The sequence below is a fragment of the Oncorhynchus masou genome, chromosome 8 (assembly GCF_036934945.1).
Source record: "Oncorhynchus masou masou isolate Uvic2021 chromosome 8, UVic_Omas_1.1, whole genome shotgun sequence".
NCBI lineage: Eukaryota > Metazoa > Chordata > Actinopteri > Salmoniformes > Salmonidae > Oncorhynchus > Oncorhynchus masou.
The window spans coordinates 17549038-17562432 of record NC_088219.1 but is presented as its reverse complement, the minus strand read 5'-3'; the positions used below and the strand labels follow the sequence as shown (position 1 = coordinate 17562432).

The 13395-nt window shown below is 43.2% G+C and overlaps 1 protein-coding gene across 5 annotated transcripts in view; it reads right to left on the bottom strand.

Annotated features, from left to right (window-relative positions):
• LOC135544260 (kelch-like protein 13) overlaps positions 1-12254 on the bottom strand; it is a 73163-nt gene extending 60909 nt beyond the window's left edge. For 2 of the 5 annotated variants that reach the window (XM_064971734.1, XM_064971737.1), the window contains exons 1-2: positions 12168-12254; positions 3233-3318 (exon numbers count right to left, since the gene is read on the bottom strand). In XM_064971734.1, coding sequence (XP_064827806.1) covers positions 3233-3297 — 65 coding nt within the window. In that variant the 5' untranslated portion in view covers positions 3298-3318; positions 12168-12254. The remainder of the gene's footprint in view (positions 1-3232; positions 3319-12167) is intronic. The other 3 variants (XM_064971735.1, XM_064971738.1, XM_064971739.1) reach the window with 2 other exon arrangements.
• Positions 12255-13395: the final 1141 nt, after the last annotated feature.

Sequence of the window (13395 nt, the reverse complement as noted above, 5' to 3'; positions counted from 1 at the left end):
AGCATACGTTCCCATGAGCTTGCTATTAAGAAGAGTCAACTGTCCACTTCAAAAGAAGGTTTGCAGCAGTCTAGTGTTTGCTGGCCAACAACTGTGGCATTAGGACTATCACCTTGACAAGTGATGCACTGAAATGTTCCTGCCTTTTTGGTGCATTGTTACTACCTCCATCTGGACATGAAATGTACATTATAGTGATCCTACTTAAATTGAAAAGGCACTTTGCTTAGCACAGAATGAAAGAGAAATAAAACACCTCAACTCCCACAATACACTCACTAAAACCCAGTCAAGCTGCTGTATGGTTTATTCATTACAACAGCACCGAAAAATAGTGATGCAAGAAAGCTGAAGGTACTGTTGGTTGGGAGGGGAGAAATGATGACAAACCCATTATGTCAATAATAACTGCCCATCTGTGCGTTTGATTAAGCCATCAACCTCTCCCCCCATCAGCTTGTAGTCTACTCTCGCTCCACTGCACCACGTTGTCAAGTCCAGCGGCACGCTCTCTGGCCAAAGACTGCCACTGCCTAGCAACTATTCCTTGATGCTCGTTAGGAGGTAGCAAGTTGCGTGACAACAGAGGGACATGCTGGTCCAGTAGGCTTCAGTGGTGTCCAGATTTTCATAGCTTCATGCTGTTTCTATACCATACCGGGGTATACGGTATTACCGGCAGTGCAAGTCTTTCCAAACTTCCCATAGCAAACAGTAGCTAAATGCTAACAAGCGCAAGCAAACAAACTAATTGCAAGTACAGACAACCCAGCTTATTATACAACTATCTCAATAGGCTACTGAAAGTTTGCTACACGCACAAAACAAATAATTAAGGATGGGGGGGTGGGAGAATGGGGGGTTGGTGTTGTACTGTTTTTGTTATATCTGAAAATCTATAAATAAAGTTTAAATATATCAAATAATAATAATAATAATTAGACAGCAGGGACCTTGATCCAGGAGGAGATTGACTGTCTCTGCTGTAACCAAGAAGCTTGATCTTGAGCAAGTTAGCTACTTAGCTAGCAAGTTAGCTAACCAAATGCTGGAGCCCTGAGCTGTAGAGAATCTTAGATAGTTATAACTATAGGTTTAAGATTTTCTCTGGCAAACAGTTGTAGTGAATTTAAATTTTAACTCTTGCACAACAGTGGATCGTCATGTCCCAAAAGATTCCGTTTGCTCTGATAACAAACCTACCATGTGGCTGGCTTAATCAGCTGCTTTGGGGAACAGCTTCATAATGAAACAATAATGCAACAGGTGAACTGAAGAACGCGATCTGCTTTATCTATTAACCTAGCGCACAAGTCGACTGCAGGTATTTAAAAATAAAGAATAAGCTAGAAATTGTTTCAACGGTATTGAAAATAATACCCCTGTATAGCGCTCAAGTCCAGGGCTCTATCTACAGTACTAAGTCCAGGGCTCTATCTACAGTACTCTAAGTCCAGGGCTCTATCTACAGTACTCTAAGTCCGGGGCTCTATCTACAGTACTCTAAGTCCGGGGCTCTATCTACAGTACCCTAAGTCCGGGGCTCTATCTACAGTACCCTAAGTCCGGGGCTCTATCTACAGTACCTTAAGTCCAGGGCTCTATCTACAGTACTCTAAGTCCAGGGCTCCATCTACAGTACTCTAAGTCCAGGGCTCCATCTACAGTACTCTAAGTCCAGGGCTCCATCTACAGTACTCTAAGTCCAGGGCTCTATCTACAGTACTCTAAGTCCAGGGCTCTATCTACAGTGTGACAAGTTTACTGGCATATGCGGCTAAATATTTTTCTGTGGGATGTGTTTTTTATTTTTTATTTAAGCGCACCAGTGAGCCTAGAAAAATGAACAATTCTAGCTTTATTACCTCAAATATTTTTCATTGTGCTCCTAAATTTCTTTGTGTGCGTGCCTACATTTGAACTTAGGCGCACACGTGCTCCTTGTAATTTTTATTTTTAAAGGCCAGCGTAGAGCCCTGCCCAAGCCTATGATCCGGCAGCCTCAAACTACTGCTTAGCTTCAAAAGGACTGGACACAACATAATAAGGAAATACAAACTTTACAAAAGGGAAACCATAAAACCACACGACTGAAGTATTGCCCGTTAAGATCTGTTGTTGTGGTTATGGTCATGGAAATGACTGAAGGCAGGATTAGGTTCGACATCACAGCAACTTGTTTTGGTGGAAAAAAATACAATTTGTTAAAAACAAAAAAACTGTATACTTGAGTAGTCAGAGCTCATCATTCTAATAAACCATAGGTCAAAATGCACTGACACAGATTCTAGTTAGAGCTAAATCTGTAACATTGTGTCATGAAAGCATTTCTAGTTGAGGCACTCCACTAAAATCTTCATGAAGTGCTCCGAGAAGACAAAATCCCTGAACAGCTGCTGCAACACACAGGAAGGCACAAAGGACAGGGGCTTAGAGAAGCCTAGCTGACACTACACCATAGAGGACACAGAAAAATACAGTCATGAGAGCAGCAGAATTTAAAATAGTCAACAGTCATGATGTTGTGAGTAATCTCCCCTGACTCTCCACAATCACACAACTTCCTAATTAATTACCGTTGACAATAGTAACTGGCTTACAGATAAAAATCCACTCACAGCTTGAAATAAGGCATTAGTCACTTGGTACAAAAACAACATGTCCCAAAGAGGGGCCTGGAGACAGGCCCAAAGAGGCAGCCATTTACCCAGCAACAGGGGGACAATGACAGCCCTCTGACAGACTGAGTCATGGATACATGCTGTAACCCAACCTGAATCACTGCTGCAGCATCGTCAACAGCTAAGTTAGCCCACACACACTGAGCTGCATGAACACTCCATACTGAGTCCATGTCTTTGACTCACTTTAAGATGTAATCATGAATGTTACTTAACAGGCAAGTTAAAGTTTAAACAGAAACAGAATATTGCAAATGATGCAAGAGGTAGAAACTCAGACTATCAAAAAGGAAATATTATTTTTGTTTAAAACCACAATTTCTATCTCTGTCCGTAAGAGAAAGCAAGCAGACCCGATAAAAATGAGAGAATAAAAAATATTTAATGTCGTTAGACTAACTTCATATATTAATTAAGAGATGAGATAATTACTAACGTTACATGTTCACAGAACGGCTAAAACCCAGAACGGCTAAACTGAGCCACTTCAGAGGAAAGTGAGGAACGTTGAATGATTGTGTGTATAGATGTAGAAGAAATTTTGGACATACATTGCACAGTACCTGTCGTGCAGTCCGAGGGACATCGTCTCCCCTCTGTGTACAGGGTGCTCCATGCCCTCGCCAAAACCACACCACTGAAAAACAGGTGAACAATACATTAATGATATTGTCAAGGCTCTTCAAAGGTCATTTAGGTGATAATACAATCATCAACCCCTTCGCCTGTACACATGAATAGCCTAAAGAAAGTTTGGGGAGTGTTGGGAAAATCTAAGACCGGTTCAGTCCTATCCCACTTCTCCACTGTCACCTTCTGTCCCAGTGAAAGCCGAAGCTCAGGGCTGCGAGACCGCAAACTGGAAATGGGAGATGGACAATCTACACTACTTTAACAGTTGTCACAGTGCTACCCCCCTTGCCAACACTGACTGACTCCTAGCCAAACCCCGTTCCCCTGTTTAGTTTCAAAGTCATAAAATGCAATAGGCTAATCCCTTCCTGTAGTGCATTTGTTTTCAAACTCGCATTATAAACCGGGTAGTTTAGGTCCTGGATGCGGATTGGCTATAAGACGTGGTATATCAGACAATATACCATGGGTATGACACAAAAATAGGTGTTTACTGTTCTATTCATGCCAGTAACCCGTTTATAATAGCAATAAGGCTCGGGCGATATACAGTAGAGCCCCCCCCCCCAACACCAACGCCACTGCTTAGAACTATAAGTTAAGTATTACTAAGTGTCAAATAAATTATATCCAGGTCTGGGCTCCAGCTATGCATTTGGTTTGATAACTTGCTAGTTAAGTGGCTCGATGTCAAGATCAAGCTTCTTGGTTACAGCAGAGACATTCAATCCCTTCCTGGATCAAGATCGCTACGTCCAATTATTTTTTGTGGAAATAGCGCCCCTTGTGTGCACTTCCGGTAATACCATATACCCCGGTATGGTACAGAAACAACATGACCATATGAAAATCTGGACACCGCCCATCCCAAATAAGGCACCTCAGGATATAACCCTGCTGGGCATGAATTTTAAGCCCGTGACGTTCAGGCCCTACCCAGGCCCGATAGCCAAATTTAAGGCCCTGCCTGGAACCAAAAATAACTTCCTCCTTTAGCAAATCCATTATAAATGTCGGGCCCGTCGGGCTCGTGTTGGGTAGCAGAGCTACCCAACACGTGGTTTGTGTTATTAGCAATATTGCTCAAATATAGTCGTTCAAAATTCTACATTTAAGACTGTTTCATTTTATTTCACCTTTATCCTAATTAACCTCATAAAATATCTTCAATAAGAGAGATAGGGTTGACCAAGTGGCACAGTGGTCTTAGGCACTGCATCTCAGTGCTAGAGGCATCTCTACGATTCCAGGCTGTACCCCGGTTCGATTCCAGGCTGGATCACAACTGGCCGTGATTGGGAGTCTCATAGGGCGGGACACAATTGGCCCAGTGTTGTCCGGGTTAGGGTTTGGCCGGGGTAGGCCGCCATTGTAAATAAGAATTTCTTCTCAACAGACTTGCCTAATTAAATAAAGGTTAAACACATGACAATGAAATGTTGTACAATTAAATAAGCAACAAATATTTCTCTCCCAAATTTCCACAAGGCCAGGTGGACAGAGCTCAGCTCTGCCTCCTCTCTTTTTCCATTTATTAGCAGCATGAGCATATGGCCTTTCTATTAATATTTCAGACTCATATTTTGGGGCGTTGTCTGCCATCTGTCCTCCCTGCACCCCACTGTTCAGCTTGGTCATGATTACAGTGGAGATCAGATGGGGTGATAATTGCAGCACAGTCTGTGTGGATAGTTCAGTCCACAGGACCCCACCAGGGGTCTACATAGTCAGACAGAAGGACATAGGAAGAGAGGTGACAGAAAATGAAAAGCGAGTAGATAATATAGCAGTTAGTCTGCTACCTATAATAAAAGGTGACAACACCTGTGGCTTCCACACCATCCAAGCTAATTTTAGGTGCGCATAGTGGCATTACAATTGTACAATTATGTAGCTACATTGCATATCCTAATGACTTAAAGTAGTGACAGAAATCTCTTCCTACTAGTCACCATTCAGATGTATATTAAAGTAGTTGGAGTTGTCATACACGCAGTGCAACAGAGGCTGGGACATGACTTTAGTATAGTCAAGCTGAAATGCAATTGGTTGGAAAAGACCAGTCCACGACCGGTGCCTAGCCTAATTTGCCTAAATAAAAAAAACTCTATGAAGATTGAAATTAACTCTAGTCTCTTGCTAAACAACATATTTATTTTATTTATTTTTATTTAACCAGGTAGGCAAGTTGAGAACAAGTTCTCATTTACAATTAGGACCTTGCCAAGATAAAGCAAAGCAGTTTGACAGGTACAACACAGAGTTACACATGGAGTAAAACAAACATACAGTCAAACATACAGTAGAAAAATAAGTCTATATACAATGTGAGCAAATGAGGTGAGATAAGGGAGGTAAAGGCAAACAAGGCCATGGTGGCAAAGTAAATACAATATAGCAAGTTAAAAAAATAATAATAATAAACACTGGAATGGTAGATTTGCAGTGGAAGAATGTGCAAAGTAGAGATAGAAATAATGGGGGTGCAAAAGAGCAAAATAAATAAATAAAAACAGTAGGGGGAGAGGTAGTTGCTTGGGCTAAATTATATATGGGCGCGATTATAGATGGGCTATAGATGTGCGCCGACAGAGATGGCTGCTTCGCGTTCCTAGGAAACTATGCAGTTTTTTGTTTTTTTTACGTGTTATTTGTTACATTAGTACCCCAGGTCATCTTAGGTTTCATTACATACAGTCGAGAAGAACTACTGAATATAAGAGCAGCGTCAACTCACCATCAGTATGACCAAGAATATGACTTTCGCGAAGCGGATCCTGTGTTCTGCCTTTCACCCAGGACAACGGAATGGATCCCAGCCGGCGACCCAAAAAACGACTTTGTAAAAGAGGGAAACGAAGCGGTCTTCTGGTCAGACTCCGGAGACGGACACATCGTACACCACTCCCTAGTATACTTCTCGCCAATGTCCAGTCTCTTGACAACAAGGTTGATGAAATCCGAGCAAGGGTAGCATTCCAGAGGGACATCAGAGACTGTAACGTTCTTTGCTTCACGGAAACAAGGCTCACTGGAGAGACGCCATCGGAGTCGGTGCAGCCAGCTGGTTTCTCCACGCATCGCGCCGACAGAAACAAACACCTTTCTGGTAAGAAGAGGGGAGGGGGCGTATGCCTAATGGCTAACGAGACGTGGTGTGGTCACAAAAACACAGGCACTCAAGTCCTTCTGTTCACCTGATTTAGAATTCCTCACAATCAAATGTCGACCGCATTATCTACCGAGGGAATTCTCTTCGATTATAATCACAGCCGTATATATTCCCCCCAAGCAGACATATCGATGGCTCTGAACAAACTTTACTTGACTCTTTGCAAACTGGAATCCATACATCCTGAGGCTGCATTCATTATAGCTGGGGATTTTAACAAGGCTAATCTGAAAACAAGACTCCCTAAATTGTATCAGCATATTGATTGCGCAACCAGGGCTGGCAAAACCTTGGATCATTGCTATTCTAACTTCCGCGACGCATATAAGGCCCTGCCCCGCCCTCCTTTCGGAAAAGCTGACCACGACTCCATTTTGTTGATCCCTGCCTACAGACAGAAACTAAAACAAGAAGCTCCCACGCTGAGGTCTGTCCAACGCTGGTCCAACCAATCTGATTCCACACTCCAAGACTGCTTCCATCACGTGGACTGGGATATGTTTCGTATTGCGTCAGACAACAACATTGACGAATACGCTGATTCGGTGTGCGAGTTCATTAGAACGTGCGTTGAAGATGTCGTTCCCATAGCAACGATTAAAACATTCCCAAACCAGAAACAGTGGATTGATGGCAGCATTCGCGTGAAACTGAAAGCGCGAACCACTGCTTTTAATCAGGGCAAGGTGACTGGAAACATGACCGAATACAAACAGTGCAGCTATTCCCTCCGCAAGGCAATCAAACAAGCTAAGCGTCAGTATAGAGACAAAGTAGAATCTCAATTCAGCGGCTCAGACATAAGAGGTATGTGGCAGGGTCTACAGTCAATCACGGATTACAAAAAGAAAACCAGCCCCGTCACGGACCAGGATGTCTTGCTCCCAGGCAGACTAAATAACCTTTTTGCCTGCTTTGAGGACAATACAGTGCCACTGACACGGCCTGCAACCAAAACATGCGGCCTCTCCTTCACTGCAGCCGAGGTGAGTAAAACATTTAAACGTGTTAACCCTCGCAAGGTTGCAGGCCCAGACGGCATCCCCAGCCGCGCCCTCAGAGCATGCGCAGACCAGCTGGCTGGCTGGTGTTTACGGACATATTCAATCAATCTCTATCCCAGTCTGCTTTTCCCACATGCTTCAAGAGGGCCACCAAGCTAAGGTAACTGAGCAAAACGACTACCGCCCCGTAGCACTCACTTCCGTCATCATGAAGTGCTTTGAGAGACTAGTCAAGGACCATATCACCTCCACCCTACCTGACACCCTAGGCCCACTCCAATTTGCTTACCGCTCAAATAGGTCCACAGACGATGCAATCTCAACGCACTGCCCTAACCCATCTGGACAAGAGGAATACCTATGTGAGAATGCTGTTCATCAACTACAGCTCGGCATTTAACACCATAGTACCCTCCAAGCTCATCATCAAGCTCGAGACCCTGGATCCCAACCCCGCCCTGTGCAACTGGGTACTGGACTTCCTGACGGGCCGCCCCCAGGTGGTGAGGGCAGGAGACAACATCTCCACCCCGCTGATCCTCAACACTGGGGCCCCACAAGGGCGCGTTCTGAGCCCTCTCCTGTACTCCCTGTTCACCCACGACTGCGTGGCCACGCACGCCTCCAACTCAATCATCAAGTTTGCGGACGACACAACAGTGGTAGGCTTGATTACCAACAACGATGAGACGGCCTACAGGGAGGAGGTGAGGGCCCTCGGAGTGTGGTGTCAGGAAAATAACCTCACACTCAACGTCAACAAAACTAAGGAGATGATTGTGGACTTCAGGAAACAGCAGAGGGAACACCCCCCTATCCACATCGATGGAGCAGTAGTGGAAAGGGTAGTAAGTTAAGTTCCTCGGCATACTCATCACAGACAAACTGAATTGGTCCACTCACACAGACAGCATCGTGAAGAAGGCGCAGCAGCGCCTCTTCAACCTCAGGAGGCTGAAGAAATTCGGCTTGTCACCAAAAGCACTCAAACTTCTACAGATGCACAATCGAGAGCATCCTGGCGGGCTGTATCACCGCCTGGTACGGCAACTGCTCCGCCCACAACCGTAAGGCTCTCCAGAGGGTAGTGAGGTCTGCACAACGCATCACCGGGGGCAAACTACCTGCCCTCCAGGACACCTACACCACCCGATGTTACAGGAAGGCCATAAAGATCATCAAGGACAACAACCACCCGAGCCACTGCCTGTTCACCCCGCTATCATCCAGAAGGCGAGGTCAGTACAGATGCATCAAAGCTGGGACCGAGAGACTGAAAAACAGCTTCTATCTCAAGGCCATCAGACTGTTAAACAGCAACCACTAACATTGAGTGGCTGCTGTCAACACACTTACTCAACTCCAGCCACTTTAATAATGGGAATTGATGGGAAATGATGTAAAATATATCACTAGCCACTTTAAACAATGCTACTTAATATAATGTTTACATAACCTACATCATTCATCACTCATATGTATACGTATATACTGTACTCTATATCATCTACTGCATCTTTATGTAATACATGTATCACTAGCCACTTTAACTATGCCACTTTGTTTACATACTCATCTCATATGTATATACTGTACTCGATACCATCTACTGTATCTTGCCTATGCCGCTCTGTACCATCACTCATTCATATATCTTTATGTACATATTCTTTATCCCCCTACACTTGTGTGTATAAGACAGTAGTTTTGGAATTGTTAGTTAGATTACTTGTTGGTTATTCCTGCATTGTCGGAACTAGAAGCACAAGCATTTCACTACACTCGCATTAACATCTGCTAACCATGTGTATGTGACAAATAAAATTTTATTTGATTTTTACACGTGCAGTAATCTTTGAGCTGCTCTGACAGCTGGTGCTGAAAGATAGTGAGGGGGATAAGTGTTGCCAGTTTCAGAGATGTTTGCAGTTCGTTCCAGTCATTGGTAGCAGAGAACTGGAAGGAGAGGCGGCCAAAGTAAGAATTGGTTTTGGGGGTGACCAGAGAAATATACCTGCTGGAGTGCGTGCTACAGGTGGGTGCTGCTATGGTGACCAGCAAGGTGAGATATGGGGGGACTTTACCTAGCAGGGTCTTGTAGATGACCTGGAGCCAGTGGGTTTGGCGACGAGTATGAAGCGAGGGCCAGCCAACGAGAGCGTACAGGTTGCAGTGGTGAGTAGTATATGAGGCTTTGGTGACAAAACGGATTGCACTGTGATAAACTGCATCCAATTTATTGAGTAAGGTTTTGGAGGCTATTTTGTAAATGACGTCGCCGAAGTCGAGGATCGGTAGGATGGTCAGTTTTACAAGGGTATGTTTGGCAGCATGAGTGAAGGAGGCTTTGTTGCAAAATAGGAAGCAAATTCTAGATTTAACTTTGGATTGGAGATGTTTGATGTGAGTCTGGAAGGAGAGTTTACAGTCTAACCAGACACCTAGGTATTTGTAGTTGTCCACATATTCTAAGTCAGAACCGTCCAGAGTAATGATGTTGGACGGGCGGGCAGGTGCAGGCAGCGATCGGTTGAAGAGCATGCATTTAGTTTTAATGAAATGCCTCCTGATCTTGAAAGTTTCCACCTGAGGACATGATTGTAGGTCAGGCTAAGCCAGGAGAGGGCAACCTTGAAGAACTAAACTACTAAGGCCTAGACAGGATAAACAAGGTTCAACCATGATTCTCCATCCAGAGAGGCCAAAACACAAAGCCAATCAGTGGCCATCTTGGACATGGAACGTTACTTGTTATTTTTGCAGGTCAGTGGCAAAGGGCCCTTTGTTTGACTGCGAACAATGTGTAGACTATTTTCTCCAGTCACACTCAGGACAAAGAACACAAAAACACATAAAACATGGCCAACATTGAGAAAAACTAAGTCTGGCTTAGCAGACTAAACGCCACTCCATGGAGAAGGACGTTTATGATGACTGCACCAACAGAGACCAGGCTTTGTGGGATCTAGCTCCGACTACATTGATTCACCCAAGGTCAAAACTTTCAATCAGGAAATGCCTACACTATGCCTATGTTTGTCATCTTTACTTGCATGACTTTGTTTGCTGAAATTCATACTTTGAGATTCAATTGACACATGTGCATTTGCACTGAGTTGTCATCTTTGAGAGACAGAAACGAGCAAAAGGTTGGTGGTTGTATTTGATTCACGTTTATTGAAAAAGTATGATTTCAGCAAAGAAAGTCCAGCAACTACAGAGGACACATGTAAATCATGAAACGCCTACCATTTTACATTTAAGTATTGACCATGGCTGAATCGATGTCGCCGGAGCTCAATTCCACAAAGCCTGGTCTCTGCTCCACTCTGTTGGTGAAGTTCATCATAAACTTCCTTCATCGTGGAGTTTAGTCTACTAGGTCTGGCTAGCCTTTAGCCTACACAGAGGTTTTGATGTATACTGTGTAGCCTACCGTACATGCTATGTAGTTGCCACATGTGGACAGATCTGACAAACATGTATCAAAAGAACAATTGGCATTACACTAAAAAGGGCTCATGTGATGGTCTGCTGCTTCCATAATGATATACTGATTTTGAAAGCAAATACGTGCATGCTCCATTGGGGCATGTAACTAACTCAGTTAGCGGTTTGGATGTTGTCTCGTATGGCAATCCTCATCACACCAGCTCCTCCAATAAACACATGCACCTTCTGAGTGCACCTATACCGACCCTATATTACAAACAAATGATTTACACGAGAAGGCCTTCTGACAGGTGATGCACAAATTGTCGAGCAATTGAGTCGGTCAAATTTCACATGGTTAAAGGTCATTAAATCATTAGCTAATGTCAGTCAATACGTTAACATAGATGATAAAGAGCAGCAAGAATGACATCTGAAACTAGAAAAAAAGGACAGCGCCCAGTCGACGCCCTCAATTCAATTGAATATTCTAAACCTCAGTCTGTCACGCCGATATCGTGGTAACAAGGTAAATTATTATTAATAATTATCCATGCCTCACTTTCCTGGCGTTCATACAAGCTAACCAAAATATCAAATAGATAACAGTTAACTTGCTGCTGTACAGTCAACTGTTAACTCGTTGTTAAACTTAAAGCTAGCTAACCCCAGCGTAGCCATGCATGGAGGACATGACTACACATGTTTATTGGAAACTTCTAAAACTTTCACTAGCTTGCTAGCTGTCTAGCTAGCTACCTAGTATGACCACCACTGTTCAGAAAGTCTGAAAGTTAGATAGCTAACGTTAGCTAGTTGTAACTACAGGCTGGATAGCTAGCTAGCTGTAACTACAGGCTGGATAGTTAGTTACAACACATCTTTATTCCAAACATTCATGATCACCTAAGTGAAAAGCTAAGGCAACAATTATAAATAAAGGTGGAACGCATATTTATCCAGCTAGCTATCGTAGTGTGCTTAAACCCATTAAGCAGTGTCAATGTATACCAACTTCGCCGGGCGAGAGCATTTGTAGGAAGGACAAACCACACAGCATGGCTACCCGTGAAGTTAGTTAGCCAGCTGAAGCTACATCTTAAGCTACTTAGCTAGCTAGCTACTTCTTTGGCTAGTTACCCGTAATTGAAAACGTTGGGTTGCGTTTTGTTGTATTCAACATTTTACATATAAAATGAGAATTTAAAAGACGTTCTATAAACTTTTAAATAGCGAAATTCCTACCTGATACGTCCTTGTTTTCTTCTTAAACCCTCAAATCCACTCTACCCATAGATCTCACTAAGGTCCGCCTCCAACCTATCCAATGGTCGTTTGCAAGGAACGTGACGTAGCCACGCTGGTAAATGGTAGGATCATACGGCAATATTTTTCATAGTCGCAAAACTTAAATACCAAACAAAGTAGACGTGGTCCAGCTGGTGGTAGAATATGCCATTTACTGGAGTTGTGAAACCTCATAGAAGAAAGAAGAGTTCTGTAAATATCGATCTTGTTGGTTTTATTTATAAATCAATTTTATTGATAGCACATTTTTTGGAATTGTTTTTAACCAGATTAAATGTGTTTTATTTCTGAGTCTGGTCTGAACCCCTGCAATTGAATTGGTTCGATGAACCACACTCTTTCCTTCAGACCTGAAGACTATGTTTGCTCCCCAAGCAAATGACTACTAACCACTGTTTCAATAAGTTTGGGGTGATTGTGATGAGCCTTGCTATGCAAGGGTTGTTACACTATCCCTTCTATTCAGAGAGTGAATTTCCACACTTCACTATACCAAGTCTCTTATGTATACAGTACATGGCATGCCTCTCTGATGGCTTCACAGTCTGACACCATTGTAGCAAACAGTGAAACACCCATTGTGGAACTCGAAACTAGGTATCTATTGCTAAACACTGGTCCAAAAGGGTTAAACCACTTGAGCTGTTCTTGTCTATTAATGTTCTGTATTATGTCATGGTTCATGTTTTGTGTGAACCCCAGGAAGAATAACTACTGCTTTTGCAACAGTAACTTATCTGAGCCCACTTTCAAGCCCACTCCTCTCTTCTCTCATATGCTCATGGTCCCTGTCTCTCCTTCATATATAAACAAAGAGGGAACCTGATTTGGTCAATAGTCTACTTCTTTCAGGGCTGTTAATAAAGGATTCATGCGTATTATACTTTTTTTCAGTAATAGTGTAATGATGACCCTTGCTTAGGCTCAATACAATCTCCCCAAAGTGGTGTTTTTGGTGTTTTATTAGGATCCCCATTAGCTGTTGCAAAAGTAGCAGTTATTCTTCCTGGGGTTCACACAAAACATGAAAAAACATGAAACATAGACAAGAAAAGCTTAAGTGAGTTAACCCTATTGGAGCAGTGTTTATATATACCCAGTTCCGAGTTCCACAATGGGTGTTTCACGGTTTGCTACAATGGTGCCTGACTGTGAAGCCATCAGA